At 40.1% G+C, this 18,438-nt stretch overlaps 6 protein-coding genes across 7 annotated transcripts; 1 reads left to right on the top strand and 5 right to left on the bottom strand.

Annotated features, from left to right (window-relative positions):
• Positions 1–616: 616 nt before the first annotated feature.
• On the bottom strand, positions 617–3,864 carry LOC116922834 (maltase 1). Its single transcript, XM_032929283.2, has 12 exons — positions 3,400–3,864; positions 3,145–3,218; positions 2,975–3,077; positions 2,821–2,873; positions 2,624–2,728; positions 2,430–2,555; positions 2,138–2,358; positions 1,881–2,046; positions 1,527–1,800; positions 1,258–1,450; positions 1,018–1,158; positions 617–929 (listed from the first exon to the last, which is right to left on the bottom strand). Exons 1-12 carry the CDS (start codon positions 3,746–3,748, stop codon positions 851–853), a joined length of 1,884 nt encoding a protein of 627 aa, XP_032785174.2. The 5' UTR covers positions 3,749–3,864; the 3' UTR covers positions 617–850.
• Positions 3,865–4,404: 540 nt separating this feature from the next.
• LOC116923027 lies at positions 4,405–6,887 on the bottom strand. The gene is made up of 3 exons (XM_032929557.2): positions 6,583–6,887; positions 5,666–5,824; positions 4,405–5,485 (listed from the first exon to the last, which is right to left on the bottom strand). Exons 1-3 carry the CDS (start codon positions 6,647–6,649, stop codon positions 5,250–5,252), a joined length of 462 nt encoding a protein of 153 aa, XP_032785448.2. The 5' UTR covers positions 6,650–6,887; the 3' UTR covers positions 4,405–5,249.
• Positions 6,888–7,094: 207 nt separating this feature from the next.
• Positions 7,095–9,770, bottom strand: LOC116922901 (ras association domain-containing protein 4). 2 transcript variants are annotated; one of them, XM_032929371.2, is made up of 11 exons: positions 9,616–9,770; positions 9,460–9,554; positions 9,359–9,390; positions 9,187–9,291; positions 8,889–9,123; positions 8,520–8,816; positions 8,260–8,455; positions 8,057–8,185; positions 7,851–7,967; positions 7,662–7,770; positions 7,095–7,576 (listed from the first exon to the last, which is right to left on the bottom strand). In XM_032929371.2, the coding sequence occupies exons 1-11, from the start codon at positions 9,653–9,655 to the stop codon at positions 7,516–7,518; spliced, it is 1,416 nt and encodes a 471-aa protein (XP_032785262.1). In that variant the 5' UTR covers positions 9,656–9,770; the 3' UTR covers positions 7,095–7,515. The 2 variants fall into 2 exon arrangements, with proteins under 2 accessions (XP_032785262.1, XP_045029727.1); XM_045173792.1 differs by having other exon boundaries at positions 8,260–8,452.
• A 362-nt stretch (positions 9,771–10,132) lies between these two features.
• LOC116923022 (60S ribosomal protein L14) lies at positions 10,133–11,386 on the top strand. The gene is made up of 4 exons (XM_032929551.2): positions 10,133–10,221; positions 10,547–10,648; positions 10,819–11,013; positions 11,129–11,386. Exons 1-4 carry the CDS (start codon positions 10,219–10,221, stop codon positions 11,339–11,341), a joined length of 513 nt encoding a protein of 170 aa, XP_032785442.1. The 5' UTR covers positions 10,133–10,218; the 3' UTR covers positions 11,342–11,386.
• Positions 11,378–13,752, bottom strand: LOC116922839 (nibrin). Its single transcript, XM_032929289.2, has 6 exons — positions 13,599–13,752; positions 13,411–13,541; positions 13,027–13,344; positions 12,268–12,954; positions 11,587–12,186; positions 11,378–11,530 (listed from the first exon to the last, which is right to left on the bottom strand). The coding sequence occupies exons 1-6, from the start codon at positions 13,624–13,626 to the stop codon at positions 11,456–11,458; spliced, it is 1,839 nt and encodes a 612-aa protein (XP_032785180.2). The 5' UTR covers positions 13,627–13,752; the 3' UTR covers positions 11,378–11,455.
• A 253-nt stretch (positions 13,753–14,005) lies between these two features.
• LOC116923958 (fibroblast growth factor receptor) lies at positions 14,006–17,639 on the bottom strand. Its single transcript, XM_045173791.1, has 8 exons — positions 17,232–17,639; positions 16,294–16,785; positions 15,734–16,221; positions 15,546–15,666; positions 15,309–15,461; positions 14,772–14,953; positions 14,500–14,704; positions 14,006–14,419 (listed from the first exon to the last, which is right to left on the bottom strand). Exons 1-8 carry the CDS (start codon positions 17,278–17,280, stop codon positions 14,118–14,120), a joined length of 1,992 nt encoding a protein of 663 aa, XP_045029726.1. The 5' UTR covers positions 17,281–17,639; the 3' UTR covers positions 14,006–14,117.
• Between the last annotated feature and the right edge of the window lie 799 nt (positions 17,640–18,438).

Genomic DNA, 18,438 nt, shown 5'->3' with positions numbered 1-18,438 from the left:
ATATCGCCTCATTTTTCGGAACACAGTTTCGATGATTTTGCTGCTCATTTGCAACCACGTCACTGATCTCAACATCTTCTGATTCTTGCGTTGCCACGTGTGAATCTCTTCGGACACCATCAACAAACAAGCGGCTACCAGCAACGTGAACAGAGGTATCCTCAGCAATCCATGAACAATCTACAAATGGCTCCATCATTTCATGTACGTATATACGTTGCAATTCATTAACAACAAGAACAAGATGGTGATACTTACATGGCGCAAATGTTCTGCTAATACAGTTTTTTCGTGCTTCTCCGTGCCAGCCCACATTTCAAATCGACCTACTGACATCGAACTCTCTTTCAAAACTGCTGGAATTCACTCGCAAGTTGCACGTGAAAACCTTGGAGTGTGGGTCTCCTCTTGGGAAAAGAGACCCTTCCAAACAATCGTCGAAAGCCAAATTCCTCGACCTCTTTTGGCCAAGGTTGTTGTTTGACCCGATATCTCTATTGTGCGTTATTTAAGGACTTTGTTGGAAATCGATGTGATAAAGCTGCAATGATCGTAGATTTATTTGGGCTTATTTTAAGGCTATATATAAACACAGTCAAGTTAAAATCCAAAGAAAAAGCAGTGAAGGATTTGTATTGAAAAATGATTGATTTTATCATGTGAAAAACAAACAAAAAAAAAACTAAACAAAAATTAAATGGCAGCAAACGCACGTCCAAATCTGGTCGTTCTTGTTTCTTTTTTCTTTTTTTATTTTAAAATGTTTTTGTTTGGGTTTGAAATACTAGACGTCTTACTCATTAGATTCGCCTTCTCCTTGTGGTATAACAATTAGTAGTTAACCCAATTATTACTGCTTCCAAAACGAAAAAATGGCGATCTCTTTTGGTTCCACAGTTACATCTGATTTCTTCACTAGCGAAGTCTCCCTGGTTTAAAAAAAAAATTATAAAAGGGCAGTAAAGAAATTAGGAAATTTCCAATTTGAATATAAAAACAAAGAAAAAAAAAACTCACGTTCGGCTTCCTTCCGTTTTGATTTTGCGGATGACTGTCATGTCGTTCGAAATGTAAGTAGTGTTGTAAAAAGACAATGTCTTACGCTGACTGCCGACGTTCCACACGATCAGAAATCCCGTATTATTCCAGGCGTGAACCCTATACATAAAAATGGAAGTAAACCCAAACTCGTGAAACCAACGTGGAAAAAAACAAAAACAAGTTAGCCTATTTGATCAAATTTCAAAAGTAAAACACCTCGTAAAAGAAAATATGTCTGTGTCGACGATAGGGAAGTCAATAGTTCCATTCGTTAGTGCCAACGAAGTCTTCTTGATGACGATCATATCTTTGATTGTGTTCCACAGCGAATTGGATCGAGATTTCAGGATGTCGACGGTTGGGTCGTTGTTGTTCACCGGAAGCCATGGATTTTCAGCGGAAGTGAAACCTATTTTTTTTTGCCCAAACATGAACGATATTAAGATCTCTGTCAAAATGAAGACACAAATGTAATTGTTAATGACCTGCATGTCGCGAAGAGTTCCATTTCATCGGAGTACGGAACGGATCACGTGATATGAGACTGTAATTGATGGGGCCAGCCTCTTGGGCAGCAGCATCGACCGTCTCTCCGTATTTTATAGCCGCGTTATTGGTGAATTGCAACTCTTCTCCGTAATAGATGGACGATGAGCCCGGCAGAAAAATCTGAATCATTTGCAAACCGATAGCCAATTGATTGAACTTTGAATAGATGCGACTGCGGGTCTCGTCACCCAACGTCCACGTCGGCCACGACTGAAATTCGACATAATTTCAATTCTGTTACAATTCATGATTCATTTGAAATTTAAAAACTAAATCAAATCAATTCTTACTCTGGTCTTGTTAAAGGCTTCGAGCGATTGGTTAACTAAAGCTTTTAATTGTAAACCGTCGAAAGTTGAATTCAATTTGTAGAGCACGTTAGTCGTCATCGACTGGTACGTTTGCGACCACCTTTCGTCACTCATAACTCGTTCATTGGCTTCCACCAATAATATTCTACATCATTGTTTAGCAAACATCTTTTTCATTATCGTTTTAAACGTTAAAATAAACAGAATGGGGTTGAAAGATGATACGTATAGACTACCTTTCTTCACCTAACCGGGGCATCATGATAGACGCGAAGATGTCGTTGATGGCTTGATAACTTTCGGGTAAATCCCGCGTGAAATTGTGGCTAAAAGAGGCGTAATCCTGCGTGTTGCCCAACTGACTTTCGTCGGTTAACTGGGCGTCTTCGTACAGGAAAGCGGCGTCCCGCACGTGGAACCCATTCACTCCCTTATCCAACCAGAAGTTAGCCGCGTTCTTGTTACATTCAAAATACGTTAAAAATCTCGACATTTTTGGAACTGTTTTCATTGGATCAGATTACTTACTTTCATCTCCTGGATAATTTGTGGCTGTCGGTAATTGAGGTCCGGCTCGTTCTTCCAGAATTGCCGGAGATAATATTCTTGCCTAAGGTCACTCCACTGCCAGGCCGATCCGTTGTACATGGATACCTAAACAAATGCAAATCATCCATTAACGATGACACGTTGACAGATGGGCAGCATTTTGTTGTCATTACCCAATTGTTGGGAGGTAGTGGTTTGCCATCTGAACCCGTTTTGCCTTTACTCCAGATGTAATAGTCCTTGAAGGAAGGTGTTGAAGACTGGGATTCCTTAAACCACTGAAAGGCATGACAGACAACGAAGGCAGGTGAGAATGTAAAACAATAAACAAAAGAGGAAACGAATTTTCGTTGGTTGTTTCGTAACTGACCGTATGAGCGCTTCCGCTGTGATTCAAGATTATGTCCATGATAACTTTAATTCCTACAAAAATAAGGTGTTATCTTTTGGTGTTGACTTGACATTGGCAGTGCCTTGCTAATGGTTGCTATCGACGCAAATCGATATCTAGTTATGCTAAGTACCCAACAGTTTGGCCGAAATGACGAGCTCCCGAAAATCTTGAAGTTGTCCATACTCGACTTTGACGCTCTTAATGTCTGTGACGTCCGTGCCAGTTACCGTGTTCTGTCAAATTCAGAAAATATTTACATTATGAAACGGAAACATTTCAAGGCATGTAGTAATGCAATACCGTGTATTGAATTGGCGACAGCCACAACACGTCAATTCCTAGATCTTTCAGGTAAGGTAACCGCTCCTGGAGTCCTGTGCAACAACACAACGATAAGACCACCCGTCAATATAAAAAAGAAAGCGTTGATTATCTTAAAAAAATACGATTCGGCTTTTGAATAATGATTATTTGAAATGGTTGCGCAATTTAGCCACGCCATAGTGAGAACGCCCAACCGTATGTGATTAAAAAAAATCAAAAAAAGATAGAAACCTTTGAAATCTCCTAGTCCGTCTCCATCGGAGTCGGCGTACGACGTGACGTAGCAACGGTAGATTGTGGCATTTTGCCACCACATCAAATGGACTGGCTCTACGTGAACGGGAGGCGACTTCTTGCCTAAAGTCACGCCGAGGACGATGGCTAAAATGATCAACAGAATGAGCGCACTCATTCCGGCGATGAACCATTTGTTACGCATCCAACGAGAACATTGCATTTTCCTCTTTTGCATCGTGGAATTCTTGATGATGTACGTTTTCTTCGGGACTGGAGGAGCGTTTGGAGGGACTCTTCGGGCTCCTCTCAACCGGTCATCCTCACTATCCGATGACGACACCATTTCTTTTAGCGGTAAGGATAAAACACTGATCTAAACAAATCTGAACACGATTCGTAAGAAGATGGACGCGTTATTCACAACTTGTCTTTACAATCAGAATGAAAGAAACAAAGTGAGAGTTGACCTCACTTTTGAAATTCAACTTCGTTGCGCAGGTGGCGGTTATCTTTATTGACAAAAGATAACTGCTGTTGTGATAAACGATAACGCGTCCCCCCGTTCCGGCCAACGCTCGGTTTGTATGCGTATATACACGTATAGTTTCTAACATAACCTTCTGGACAAGTTTAAAGATAAAAACAAAGCTATTACGCACACAAAGGTGTGGCACAATGAAGCGTAAAGAATTTAGAAACTATAATAAATTCTAGAGTAGCTGTTTCATTTTGCAAGGTGAAATGTCGGTGTGTAATGGACAAACGAAACGAGAGATGAATCTCAAGCAGCCAGTCGATTGGCCAGCTATAAATGAGTAAATGAAAGTGTTAATGTAACATCGGGGGGTAGGGGGAACGACAGATGGCGGCAGTTATTCAGTGGAAAGCCGTAATACGTTTCTGAGAATAGGTAAAAAAAAACTGCAAGGTGTTTGGGGGCTGTACCCGTATCAGATGACAGATGATCGATACATTCGTTCAGTAAAAATGTATACCCACAACGACTAAGATGCAAGTTTATTCTCGCACGAATGAGGCAATTGGGTGTACATTCGAAGGGTAAATCTACAGAAAAGAAACAGTAAATTGGCAAATGATTTAAAAAAAAAATATGTTTTGAAATTCCGCTACGGCCACATCAATTGACGTTTCAAAACACTGCCGATAGCGATGCATAACCTGACGCTACGTTTTTACTTGCCATGCAATCGTAACAGGAAACATCGTGAAAAAGAAAATGTTTTGAACACGAATTTGAATCGGATCGTTTTTTTTTCTTTAGAAAACTGAACATCGGGTCAACAATAATAAAAAAGTTTGGCTCGCCAGAATGTGCTCACCATGCTGCATATATTCCGTAGATTGCAAAATGGCAGGAATTTTTCAACTAACCCAAAATGAATTATTGATGTCAACTATAGGTGAATTGCTCTCCGGTTTAGCCTTACGAGCCATTAACTGGAATCGAGTTCGATCTCTGATCAACACGCGGGAATGGGATGAGTCCCAATGTGCAAGATGTTTCGATTCGGACCTGATTTGACGGTTGAAAGTTGATGGAGCTGAAATAAATGACGTGATTCGAACAATTATCACTAACCTAGGCTAAACTACTCTGATCAGGCTGAGCCAATCACAGCTCGGCAAGGACGAAGAAGCTACTCACCAAAAGAGGCTATAGAATAGTGACTGGCTTTTTTTTTCTTTGTTTTTTTTTTTTTTTTAGTGAGGGGCTTCTCGACCAGGTAACCTCTTCGGTATGGAATACCGAGAATACACTCTAATATATATTGGTTTATCTTATTGTAACTACGAGTCATTTGCAAATAACAAGTGTGATTGTATCAACAAAAAGGATTGAGTGAAGCCGAAAAGAGAAGAACAGTTAACAGGACGGGGATGGTTAGAACGAAGGTGGGCATCAGAGACCCAGGTGAGCCATTGCAGCCATCGGCGAAACACGTACAGTGGGTGAGGAAGACGTCTTGCGAACCGGATCGTTTGAAACAGCTTTTGCCATCGTCTTCGTTGCTCGAGTTGAGCCAACCACAACTGCGAACGACGCGTACGTTTCCGTTGACTGGTTGTCAACCAAAGCCACATAATCAAAATCAATCAATGCGATGAGTTTACTGTGCCAAATCATTTTGCATCATTCTCTGTGTTTTCATGAATATCAATCTCTAAATCACTGATTGTCTATCATTCTTGAATTGTAATGAGTATAGTATCAGATAGGACAATTGAAATGAATACCAACCTAATTGGGTACTTTTCCTGCACAGAGTAGCCTCTTTAACACTTAAATGCGGATAAGACATTTGGCTGCAGTCGACCATTGCGATGGAATGATTATCGAATGGATCTCCGCATCTTGGATCGTATGCAGAATTGCAGTCCCAGCAATGAATGCAGTTGGCTAAATTTAGTTTCGCCAAAACAATGAATGGAATTAATTATTCGTTCAGTGAATATTTCATTACATTACGTAACCTATTTTAAACTTTCCCTTTATGTTCACTGCCAACGTGTCGTTAGATTAGACCTACTCTTAATAGACTAATTTCCAGTTTGTCACACAACCTGAGATTGATACAATGTGACCGATATGAACCAGACAGCAAACCGTATTAACGTGTACTGATATGCAGAGTAAGTTTTGCGTGAAGAATCACAGCAGTTAATTGCCGATCCCAAGTAAAGGATATTAGCGTCCCCGGAATACAAATTCTCGGAATGTTCCCCGCTGGATTAAATCTTTAACGGAACGTCTTTTATAATTATCCCCGGATGCCAAAAAGGATAAGGACGACCACTGATGCACTTGAATTCAAATGAAAATTCAAATGAAAAAGAGAATCAAATGTGATGACGAGAAAGCGTTGGAGCTGCGATAACAAATCCTTATTGATCGAGCTTTTCCCAATAGCCTTTACGTAAAGATCTTATTAGACCGTAAAGACACCAGGGACATATACCCGTACCTGTTCGGGTCTAATACAGTTAAGTTTTCTACTGCGTTCGATCATCACAATCATCACCAGTAATTCGATAGACGTAATCACTACCGTAACTGAACTGAAATAACCCGTTAACGTAGTACGTGGAATGTGATTTTCCAGCGTGCCCACACATATCGGCAAACATCAAAACAACGAAGAAACACAAAATACTGACCTGAATGCAACGTTCCGAGGAAGATGAGAGCTGTTAAACCGAGAACGATCTGATAGAAGGTAGCCATGGTGAATATAAGACAACCGAGTGTTAGTTGCCGACGAAATAACAGACAGCGTTTGTGACAGTGGGTTACTGTGAAACAAGAGAATTGGCACGCAGCAGCTAAAAAATGATCTAGGTAGACGCCTTGGTCAAGCAGAACCACGGGAACTGAGTGTTTCGGTAAGGCACCGACAGAAGAACCTTCGTCCGGATAATAGCGCAACGCATTGATTCAGGCGGATGGCTTTCGTACCAGTCGCCACCACTAGCGACTACTCCGCTTTCAAGGCTTCTCAAAATCGATTGCGTTCCCTCCCCTTTCTTGCCTCGAATATTGATTCAACTCTCTTTGCACAGTCGCACTGCAACAGAGAACCGACAGACATGTCTATACGTAGGGCGGAACTATCGATCCCCGCCTTATTCCTTGATATCCGTACTCTTTAAATGGCGTCCACAATACAAGCTCGTCTTAAAAACAAATGTATTTCTTTTCTGTTTTTGGGCAAGTCAAATCCGAGAGAGAGCTCGGTATACACCAGAATGATAATGAATAAGCGATGGCACAAATTAAAGCAAAAGATAGGACTAAAGAGATTTTCGATTTTTTAAGAATCCGTTGGTTAAACCTTCGGGTAGGAATGCCAATGGAACAATGTGGGTCAGCTCGTTGCTGGGACCAGCTAGATCTCAAAATCACCTCAAGAAAGTGCAAAGCACATCCTCTTTGTCAGATCGTAAGAGATTTTTTTCAGCGAGAACAAAAGTCAAGAAGGAAGTTTTTAGAAATGTCCGGCAATAATTTTTTTGTTGTTTTTCTTTTCTTTTTTTTTTTACAAAGTTAAAATTCGGGTTGCGGTTTGATCGTAGAGAACATCTCCAAGTTCTTTATAATTTAACTTTTAGTTCCTGCATTCGTTTTTTAATGCGACGTTTCAGTTCCCGATGCCTTTTGGTTAAAAAAAAAGAAATGGTATTGATTAGACTAAAATTTAAGCGACACAGTGTCTGAAGGGATAGAGAAAATTCCATACTTATTTTTGATCGATTGCACTTCGCGTTCTTCTTCCTCGCAGTAAAGTCGTAAAATTGATTGCAGTTCAAAATCGCTGAGGCGTAAAAATTGGGCAACGGCAGCACTTACTGGCGAATCAATCGAAAAAAAAATGTTGCATACAATATTTCTGTATTCTAACGGGAAATTTTTATTATTATTATCGCACCTTCGTGACTACCTTCACCCTCGCTTTCCACTAGAAAAAGTTTGGAGACGCTTTCGTCCGGTCCCTGCATCACGCGCAATAGCAATGGGTATTCGTCATCCTTTACTCGTCTTCGTTCTGTTGATAGTTTGCACGAAACGTTAGAGATAATACTTCAAATGCAACGGTCTACTTCTTTGGTTTCTAATAGGGGAAGTTGTTCATACCTCCGTTATCTTTGACAACGAATAGGGAAAAATTACTAGCAGGGCATTCAACGCGGTATTTATCGAGAAGCATATTAATCACTTCCTGAGTATTTACAAGGGATGTAGTCCACACACTCATCGTACTACCTAAAACATTTCAAATAGGGTATCATGCACGTGACATAAGAATAATTGAATGCGCCAATCTAATGCAAGTTTACCATAAGGAGGGGTGAAAACGCTGGTTTCCCTGTTATAGTAATGCCCATTTATGGAACACCGTCGCCTTAGTTTCGATTTATCGAAACGCCTGCCTGGTCGACGTCGCAGTGCAGAGAACTTTGTTGTCGAAGCTCCGTCCTCTTCAGCGGCAAGAACTGTTGAACTCGGCTCTTTGCTCGTTCCTACGTCTACCTGCTGAGAAGAGTTAGTTAGTTAGTTCTTTAAAAGAGCGTTATTAACACATTCAAAAATGCATTACTTCAATCGGAGGCAACGAGATATTGTTGGGTAAAGTCTGATATGGTTTCTCATGATCTTTCCAATCTCTCTCTACTTGCATAAGCTCGTCTAATTCATCTCGCTTCAGTTGTTTAGGATCCAGTTTAGATGGTACGGTATTGAATTTTGTTAAATCATTTGCTTCGAGAACCACGCTCGTTTTTTTCTCATACCCCGAACCGTTGGGAGCTGCGCTAGACTTGGAATTTATTGGCGAACTTTCACAGAAAGAATCGTCCTCACTGTCAGACTCATCGACCGATGAGATGTTGGAATTCTATGCAAAAGAACATAGTTATTGGTGTGTGATTTTATTTATTTGCCTTTGCTAATAATTCAACTCTTAAACCTGGTAGAATATGCCACTCGAGACTTTTCTATGGGTTTTCAATTCTCCGCCATTTGAGGGAAGACGTTGGTCATCATCTTCTTTCAGTTGTATGGCTGACTGGACTCCCCAGTATAATCGCAACACTCCTTCTAGCACCAATCTTCCATTAACTTCTCTACTTTTTACTCCTCCACTGCCTCCATGTACATCATGATAATGGTTGTATGACTTGATAGTTGTTTCAAGATGAGTTCTATTGGTGATCACAAAAATTTCCTTAGATTGTATACAAGACAGAAGCTGTGATGCTTAATACCTTGTTATTCCTCCATAGGTTTTATTTTCAACCTTTCCAAAACTTTTATGTGATTCAACTCGTGTGCCATGACCAAATAATTGGGGTCCAAATAAAGCTCCATAGCTGAAACAAATAATGTAATATGATAATTTAAGTTTTACCTTTTCAAGAATACCTTAACTGAACTTACCATGGGACATGGCAGTAGGAAACACCTTTATGCTAAAAGCAGATACAGGGAAGATATAAAAACAATAATTTCAAATACAATTACGCATGCACTAATAAAACCTCTGCGTGTTGTCCTGGCTTCAAAATTTTTCCACACTCTTCACATTTTAAACAATCTGGATGCCAATCATATCCCATAGATTGTTTTCTTTCAGCTAAAAAACAAAATTTCATTCATTTGTCTTATTCAAATCAAATAACCGTCAATTAAGGTACCAAAATACACGGGCTTCCCACATTTATGACAACTCCACATTCTGTTTTTCCTTTTTCTTTCAGTTTACATTATTACTTCTACAAACATAAAGGAATGACATCTTTTATTTGGCAATGAAAAAGTGTTTGCCAAATTGTAAAAATTAATATATAGCCTGCGGTTGAAAAAAAAAAAAAATATTTAATTCTAATTTCCTCTGGTTTTATTCCAGTTTAGTAGCGTGGAATAGAGTAAAATATGTACCATTATAATTAATCAATTTCACAAGTTAATATTTTGCGACGTCCGTTAATCTGTGAGCTGTGATTGCCCGTTTTTCTGCCTGTTCTCAACTTCTCATGTTCAAGTCTAAAAGCTGTTTTTTTCATTTTTTTGGAAAATCTCTTCACCCAAGATTGTGTTCAATTAAATTACGGCTGAATTCAATATGAAATCGTAATATAAACAGGATAATTTAACTTTAAAAATAGTTTATTGAAACGGCATGTGTTTATGGAGGATTTCTATCATGTGTTTAGGGAATGAATGTAGGATCCGAAAAATAGCCAACGTCTTTATAGCCACCATCTTTTTTCGGCACCCTCCACGTTGGTTAAGTGAAGATGGTGAGCTCCATTTCTTGATTTCCGTCAGAATTAGTTTAAAATCTAATTTGTCATTACTTTCGTGTCAATTAAATTATCCGTAAGCATTAGAAAAGATTTGTTTTCTAGGGTCATCAAAACAGTTATATTTCGATTTATCACTGATTGAACCATTCGTTTGGCTTCTTAACGCCAGAGAAAGAGAGCGAAAGAGAAAAATATATACGTGAAAATTTGTCAGCTTAGATTGAGTGTATATCGTTCTCAGTTCAATATTATAGAATGATTCCCATTTCCCCCAAATTATGGTGCATCTCCTTATATATGTGTACTTTACTTGTCATAGCCTTTCACCAAATTTGTCGAGACGGGCCGCGTGGTCTACATTGCAAAGGGTCCAGATGCCGGAAAGGTTGCTGCAATCATCGATATCATCGACCAGAACAGGGTAATTCTTATATTGTGCTATTATTAATTATACTTTGTGTGATGAACCATAATTATAAGATAGGAATTGCCGTCTGATCATCTATTGATGATGTTTTATGTTCTGATCATGTAGAATTCAGTAGGTTTTATTGTTATGAAGCCCTTAAGTAAAATTCATTCTTCCAACAGGCGTTGTTGGATGGACCTTGCACCAATGTCCCCCGTCAAGCTCGCCGATTCACTGAACTCCATCTTACCAGCCTGGTGACTAAGGTGACAAGAGGCTGTTCAGAGCGAGCATTGAAGGTTGCTTGGGAAGCTGACAAAATCACAGAGAAGTGGCTTGCAACTTCATGGGCTAGACGTATTGAAAAGCGTACAAAGGTAAGGACCTTGACATTTCTTAAAACAAGTATGTAATTCATAATGACTGATTTGACAACCTGATCTACTTGGGTATCATTGCTCCACATCTAAAAGATTTTGATCTATATTGCAGAGGTTTAGCCTTAATGATCTTGAACGATTCAAGTTGGCAAAGGCTAAGCAAGCTCGCAACAAGATGGTTCGCACTGCATTCTTCGCCATCCGCAACAAGGATACCAGGACTGCTAAGAAAGCCCGCGGACGTATCGAGAAACTCCGTGCTAAATCAAAGGCTTACGGTAAAGCCCAAAAGGCTGAGAAGAAAGCGAAAGCGACGAAAGCTTAAAATGTTTCCGTTGGTGTTGAAATTAATACACTTGGAAATGTTAAACATTTGTATTTCATTGGAATTGATTGCTGGGCAACTAAACTCCTAACCCTCAAACACGAGTACAGTGGATCATTTCTTGGTCCACTTGCCCTCTTTCAGAGAAGCGATCTTCATTGATTTGATTCGAGTAATAACCTGTGTTTCCTACAAATCAAAATTTGTGATTATCATTGATGCGAGCGACTAGCTTACATTCTTACTTTGAGCTGGTTTTGTGACTTCTGCGAACTTGACTTTTCAAATACCTCGGGTCGAACTAGATTGGTTTTTACAATCAGTTTCGATGTATTTAACTTTCCTGGGCTGCTACAACCATGCCACTGACTTCTGCTCTGATCATTTCCCATTGTGCCATTTAAAGATGTCCTACTGAGCGATTTCAATTGGCTGTTGGAAGGCAATGTGCTTGTAAGCTCCAAGCCCGCAGAGCGCACAACGGACTGATTTACTGCTTTCAATTTTTGATCATTCGATCGAAAGCTCTTACGAGCTTTGTTAGGTAAACATGCAGGTATGCTTTTTCCAACTTCCGACTTAGTCGTATGTCTAGTATCTTGAAAATGACTAGTTTCACCAGGATTTACATTGGTGGACAAAGTACTAGATGAGTCAGACGATTGTCGACTAAAAAATTCCGCATGCAGTTTCTGTGGGACGGATAAATCCATAATGTTTTTGCGGTCTTCAGTCTTGACACTGACATTGGTTCGCCCGCTACATAATGGCCCTGATTTAGGTTTCACACTTTTTCTCTTCAGGATTTCATCATTGTCTTTATCAGAAGGCCGAATTTCGCAGGTCTAGAAGCGAAAAAGCAGAGCCGATAAGACAGGAATTTTGTTAGAGAAGGGCAACGGGCCAAATTCGAATGTTTTACTTACAGCAGCAGCTTCATCATCAAGATGAATTCTTTTGGTGGGTGGTTGATGGACTTGATGACTTTCTGGGGTTGGATTTTCAATCTTGTTTCTTTTACAAGGTGGCTCTTCACTCTCTTTTTTGTGATTGAAAGGTTGTGTAGCCAGTTGAGTTTCTTCATCACGAAAGCTGCACTGAAAGGAAGCTTTTGCAGGCTTACTACAACCTTGGCTATGTTCGCTTGCAAGGCGGGCACGGGGATTGCAATATATTTCAACAGAACAGGAAAGAATGGCTAAACCAATTTCACTCTGCGGGATAGACCGTTCTCCACGAGACGATAACGACGTAACCAACCGGGCATAATCCGGCGGAGAATTGGCACATTCCATTAACACAACGCCTTCAGTATTAATAGCCTCGAAATCGCTTGTGATGTTTCCACCAGCTCTTTTAGCAGCTATTGCCATGGATGATTTTAATTCATTAGATGAGGCAAAAAGAAAAGTCTTCCCAAGAAAAAGAGACTTTCTTTCTTCCTTAGGAATGAAACTTTGCTTGCCAAACTGTCCGAGAGCTGGTCCAATTTGTGGGGTGTATTGTGAGGCATCAGGTAGAGGACTGTACGAATCCTGTTCAAGGAGTGACACCCATTTCTCAAAAAAGTCCACCACCACAATTGGTATAGCAGCAAGTAAGCTATCTAATACCTGATGACAGAAATAGAACAAAAGCGGTTTAAATTAAAACCATAACTGTATACTTTGGGGAAAATTGCATACCTTTTGTGTAAGCATGATTTTATCTGTTACTAAGTGAGTGATTCCATGCTGCCATTCAGAAAGTGATTCAGCCCCCAACATGGTTAGCTCTTTGTTAAGTCTTCTTCTCTCAGCAGATCCAAGAGCCGAACACACCACAGAGATGTTTTTCCATTTGACTATCCACTCATTCTTGACTCCAAAATGAAATGATGAGTCAGCTTCCAAATTAACCCATGTTTTTGGTTCAACTTTTCCAGTATTTGTTGTAGAAGGATTAATGAATACCCCATATGTTGATCCTAAATCCATAATTTTTAAAGTTGGTTGGCCCGATACCTAGTATAAAAGGATGGCAGTCATTATAATGCCAGCACACTAAGAGTATTCAAATGGTTACTTCACCTGTGTTAGGGGGGAATAGTCAACGGTGAGCTTTAAATGTTGCCGACTAACGGACAAATCGTCGGAAACTTCGATGGTACATTTCCTTCTACCAACGTCATATTCCTTATTCAACAGATAAACAGTTTGACCTGCATGGGAAGTAAATAATATGGAGTATAAGTAGATATAGTCATTTAGCTTCATACCGTCACTTTTCCTTTGTATAAACCACATATTTCGGATTCTAATGGTTCACTTTGAATTTAACATGTGAAGCGAACGCATATAACTTTAAAGAACAGAAGAATGTGGTAAGTAAACACTGTCTGCATCTGACGTTTGGCGCCAAATAGTAATTTCAAAACTTGAAATTATATTACACCCCTAGCCATGGTATTACCGCAATATAATTTCTAATACCGAACAACATAATAATTATACGCAGAAAATTTATGAATTTCGTAAAACAAAAATTCTAGTCGATTTTCTAAAAACAAAACCCTTTTTTTTTTACAATCAAAGAGACACTGTACATGTATTACAACCGGTTTGTCTCACATTTACCATGTTTTAACGTTGAGGCACCATTTTTTTTTGTTGTTTAGTTAGAAGCATTGGTGTTACATAAGGGAACATTGTTGGAAATAAATTTAACTGCCACTGGAACAAGAAAAAACAAACATTCATTACAAATGGATAGGAAAGTGAGAACGGCCTCCATTTTCTCAGACTTTTTCATCCGACGGCGGAACCATGTTATAGTAAGAGTGATCCGGAAACCTCTCTAGCTCGATGTAGTCCGTTTCGGACATTAACAACTGTTCAAGTAGCTGTACAAGCTCTGTGAAAGCTGGCCTCTGATCGGCATCTTTTTCCCAGCAATAAAACATGACGTTATACACCTCCCTCTTGCAGTGTTCCGGCTTTTCGAGTCTGTAACCTTCACGAACTTTTCGCATAACCGCATCAGCTGTCATGCCCGGGTAAGGCGTGGAGCCTAACGTAACAATTTCCCAAAGTAGTACGCCTAAGGTAGTAAAAACAAAACAAAGTTACTTTGCTACAATTTTGCGAGAATAGTTAAAAGGGTGTTTTAAGGTGCTTTACCAAAACTCCAGACATCTGATTTGGACGAAAATACATTATCGTAGAGGCTTTCCGGTGCCATCCAGCGTATGGGTAGGCGACCTTCCGATTTCCTCTCGTAAATATTATTCCCCATAATATCGCGAGCAAAGCCAAAGTCAGCAACTTTGCAAACACGTTCTTCGTTGATGAGTACATTGCGAGCTGCCAGGTCACGATGAATAATCTATAGGAAATGAGAAACCGATTATTTTGATTGGACCTTTAACGAAACACAGTTGAATGCGACATACCCCTTTAGAGTTTAAGAATTCCATGGCCCTAGATACTTGATAGGCAAATGAAGTGAGATCGCGTGAGCTCAAGTGGCTGCTGGCGCCATATAAGTTGCCATAGTAATGATCGGCCCTGGATTGTCTTAAAAAGGACTGTAGTTTACCGCCGTTTACGTATTCCATAATGACGAAAACAGGATCTAAAAAGAATGCGAAAATATCAGAATACGCTGTTATTAAATGGAATATAACACCAAAGATCTCTCGTCGAGCTTCAAATCAATAACATATCCTATGTTACCCATTTAATAGCCTATGAATAACAAATGTGGTACTTTATTCCACCAAAAGCCTTGGAGTCGTTTGACCCTGTTTCGCATCAAGCATTTTGAACGCTTTCTTTATTACGTGGGAATAAGAAAGAAACAAAAAATCATTTCTCATAAAAGCCTTTTGAGGCTTTCGACGTTTTGCCGACCGACAAGTTCTTTGATTATTATTACACATTAGCCGACTGGAATTTTTGATGAGATGATGAGGTCGACGAAGAATTACCTTTGTCCGTACAGCAACCGAGAAGGGTTACAATGTTAGGATGGGGCTTGAGGGTTTTCATGACTTGAAGTTCCTTAAGAAGGTCCTGTCTCTCTTTGTCTGCAGCCGATTCTTTCAGCGTTTTCACGGCCACGAACGACGAGCCTTCAAGCCCTAAATGAGCACAACAATTTTTAGAAATCGTAAAAAAATCTCAAGAAATTAGCTGATTCTCCACAAGGGGAAGGAAAATCTCACCAGCGATGTTGAGTGCTTGACATTTCCAAACTTGGCCGAAACAGCCCTCGCCCAGAATGCTAATGACATGCAACCGATGACGAGGAAATTCCCAGCCGTCTTCCGTTTGGTTCTTGTTCCTCTGTTTCGGTAGCACATCAATTCAAATTAGAATGAAAACACTTATTGGCAAACGCTTCAACACTTACCCATTCTTGATCGATCTCGCCTATATGCCACGATTCGTAGCGATTGCTGACAGCTTTCTTGCTAGTCCAATGCTGTAACGAGAGAGCATGTTCATCCTGGTCAGCTGAAGATGTTGTCGTGTTACTTATAGTCTTAACAGCCTCAATTTTCGTCTCTTTCTCTTCATTTATCGATGACGAAGGACCACCTTGACTGGCTCTTCTTGGACGTTTCGATCGCATCCAGATCATAGAAGAGCCCAGAATTGCCAAGACAATCAGCACGACCCCGACGATGACCGGTACGATTACAGCGGTGATCGCAGGCTCAATGCGATCCGCTTTAACTACACCTGGATCATCGGTTGATGTCTTCTCGGTCGGTTGAGTCTCTGAGATACCTAGCTGAGGCATTCTTGAAGCTAGAGCTTTGTGCGGTACTGATGGTGTTATTGACCAATCAGCCCGTTCAGTGACTGCCTTAATTGGTGGGGCCACGAAGCTGTTACCTGTAATCAAACCATTATTGTAAAGTTTATGACACCAACTGTGTTTTGTTTTTTTTTTTTTTTTTTGCTTACTAAAATCCACTTCTTTTGATGAAGAACCGGGTAGAGCCGGCGGTGACGGAGGTCGAGGTGGTAGACCAGGTGAGATGGGGGATGAAAGAATAGGTGGTGGATTAACGCTGGCCGGTAACGGAAAGGAGTTGAAACGATTATCAAGTGGTGGTAATTCAGACCCGTCAGATGACGTCACTTGAATGACGATATCCATTTTGGCATTGTAGACTCCATCGTTGACACCGGCGCCAATCATGAGCCGTTGGCCACGCATTCCATTGATTGGTTCCTTGAGATAAACAGCACCTGATCTAGAATCAACGCGGAAGAACGGTGAGCCATCGAGGAAACGCAAGCCAGGCAGCAACGAAGGTGATCCAACGAAAAAGTTGAGCACGTCGTCGTCCGAATCTGACCCTCGGAATTGGTTCACCCGCGTACCGACGGCTGTGTTTTCAGGTAAACTCCAAGATCTTTCAGCTACGATGGTGGGCGGAGTGTTGCACTGAGCTGCGAAATTACGCGTGTTTAAATTACATAGTGTCAGTTTCCAAGGACGAATCTGTCTTGCAGCCTCCCGAGTTCCTCAAACAACTAACACTCACCCCAATTAATTCTTTCTCGCCCATTATAAGCAATCTGCTGTAAGGCAAGTGAACGAAATGTCTCAACGGATTTTTGTAAGTTAAACGCAAAGGAATACAGTCTACAATTTTTACATAAAAAGTCTTTTTCTGTTGAAAATCGCATTGACTACATAAATGATAGAAATCGTTTTATAATCACTAATTTGCCTCAGCATTTACCACTGCCCATCATTTTAAGATAATTTATGTTTATTCTTATCGCTAAGTGGTATCTTTTCGTTACTTGTCCATCTACGTATTATAAAAAAGCAATTGCAAATACACAGTCTGACTCGACTCATTTCGTCAAGGTTACGAGTTCTCTCTTACCTATAGTCCAACAAGAGATAAGCCAAACAAGGATGCAGAAGAACTCCATTCCGAGCAAAGAACACAAAACAGATTCTCAACTTTCAATTTTTCGTCGTAACGCACTTCAATCGCAACCAGATGCACTCAGAAAACCATGTAAAATCAAGTCGAATAACCCGAAATTCGGGTTTGTAGCAGCATCACCTGAACCCGAAAAGAACTGATTTGACAATTTCCACACACACACACACTCACACACAAAACAAGAAATTAAATAAATCACTGTGTTAACAAATCACAAACGAAGAAGCGCCGACCGGGAAAGATTCCGGATCTCGGCTTCTTTTTTTTTTTTACTAGCTCGTTCTTTTTCTGCTTCTCAATAGTTCAGTGATGTAGCTGGTACTGAAGGAGACTGAGGGAAAAGAGTAGTAGAAAAAAAAAACAAAAAACAAAAAAAACGGAAAATAACTGAGAGGAGGTAGCAAAGAGAGGGAGAGCGTGAGTGCGTCGTGATGACGTCCGAGACTCAAATATTTTTGGTTACTTCGAGGCCAAAACCCTCAGGTGGTTTTACGGCTTTTTTTGTGCCATTCTACACCTTTTCCGTGAACGGACGAAGAGAAAAGAGAGAGATGCAAAAAGGGTCGCTGTGTGTTTGTCTATGCTTCGTTTTCACGATGGAGGGAACGTTTAGTTTTACCTGTTTTTTTTGTTTTGTTCTGTTTTTTTTTATTTTTTATTTCGAGCCCACATACATTTCAAAGTGTTGCCGAACCCATACAAAAAACTCGTCCTATGACATCATTTTTCATTGGATTTTTTTTCACAAACAATTGCCTAGACTAAAGCACTCGAATTGTTATTTTCTCAGAGCATGTGTTCCGTGGGTCGTGATCTCACATCCAGTGGGAAAAACCGAAAAATTCTGCAATTTCAGCTTTTTATGAAAGTCGGATGCTATTGCTGGTTTTTGGTTAATTTCGTTTTCTTTTGGCTCTGCTCAACCGAAATGCTTCAGGCAATTCACTAGTTGCTATTCAAAGGCCTCTTTAAGGTTCCATTATTCTCTGGTAGCTGAATAGATCATTCAGTTGACTTGCATAATAGACGATTTATTATTCTTTATTGACCCGATTGAGTAAGGATTTATTGCTGTTTCAATAGCTGATTCGATAACGAAATAACGACGACAAAAACGTTTCAGTCAAGCAAACAAGAAGTT

Source organism: Daphnia magna, linkage group LG5 (genome assembly GCF_020631705.1).
Source record: "Daphnia magna isolate NIES linkage group LG5, ASM2063170v1.1, whole genome shotgun sequence".
NCBI classification, from domain to species: domain Eukaryota; kingdom Metazoa; phylum Arthropoda; class Branchiopoda; order Diplostraca; family Daphniidae; genus Daphnia; species Daphnia magna.
The sequence above is the reverse complement of the archived record's forward strand: the minus strand, read 5'-3'. Positions and strand labels throughout refer to the sequence as shown.

Coding starts and splice junctions, on each gene's coding strand:
- LOC116922834 (XM_032929283.2), bottom strand. CDS start 3,748: ATGGTGTCGTCATCGGATAGTGAGGATGACCGGTTGAGAGGAGCCCGA. Junction 1,451..1,526: donor GAACTCTTCGCGACATGCAG/GTCATTAACAAT, acceptor AAAAAAAAATAG/GTTTCACTTCCGCTGAAAAT. Junction 1,159..1,257: donor GACATATTTTCTTTTACGAG/GTGTTTTACTTT, acceptor TTTTATGTATAG/GGTTCACGCCTGGAATAATA.
- LOC116923027 (XM_032929557.2), bottom strand. CDS start 6,649: ATGGCTACCTTCTATCAGATCGTTCTCGGTTTAACAGCTCTCATCTTC. Junction 5,825..6,582: donor CCTCGGAACGTTGCATTCAG/GTCAGTATTTTG, acceptor AACTAAATTTAG/CCAACTGCATTCATTGCTGG. Junction 5,486..5,665: donor CAGGAAAAGTACCCAATTAG/GTTGGTATTCAT, acceptor GTTGACAACCAG/TCAACGGAAACGTACGCGTC.
- LOC116922901 (XM_032929371.2), bottom strand. CDS start 9,655: ATGTGGAGTTGTCATAAATGTGGGAAGCCCGTGTATTTTG. Junction 8,817..8,888: donor CGAGTGGCATATTCTACCAG/GTTTAAGAGTTG, acceptor TCTTTTGCATAG/AATTCCAACATCTCATCGGT. Junction 8,456..8,519: donor TCTCGTTGCCTCCGATTGAA/GTAATGCATTTT, acceptor AACTCTTCTCAG/CAGGTAGACGTAGGAACGAG.
- LOC116923022 (XM_032929551.2), top strand. Junction 10,649..10,818: donor ATATCATCGACCAGAACAGG/GTAATTCTTATA, acceptor TTCTTCCAACAG/GCGTTGTTGGATGGACCTTG. Junction 11,014..11,128: donor GTATTGAAAAGCGTACAAAG/GTAAGGACCTTG, acceptor TCTATATTGCAG/AGGTTTAGCCTTAATGATCT.
- LOC116922839 (XM_032929289.2), bottom strand. CDS start 13,626: ATGTGGTTTATACAAAGGAAAAGTGACG. Junction 12,187..12,267: donor TTGATGATGAAGCTGCTGCT/GTAAGTAAAACA, acceptor TTTCGCTTCTAG/ACCTGCGAAATTCGGCCTTC. Junction 11,531..11,586: donor AGTCACAAAACCAGCTCAAA/GTAAGAATGTAA, acceptor TTTGATTTGTAG/GAAACACAGGTTATTACTCG.
- LOC116923958 (XM_045173791.1), bottom strand. CDS start 17,280: ATGGAGTTCTTCTGCATCCTTGTTTGGCTTATCTCTTGTTGGACTATA. Junction 15,667..15,733: donor GCGAGATCGATCAAGAATGG/GTAAGTGTTGAA, acceptor CTACCGAAACAG/AGGAACAAGAACCAAACGGA. Junction 14,954..15,308: donor CGGTTGCTGTACGGACAAAG/GTAATTCTTCGT, acceptor CATTCTTTTTAG/ATCCTGTTTTCGTCATTATG.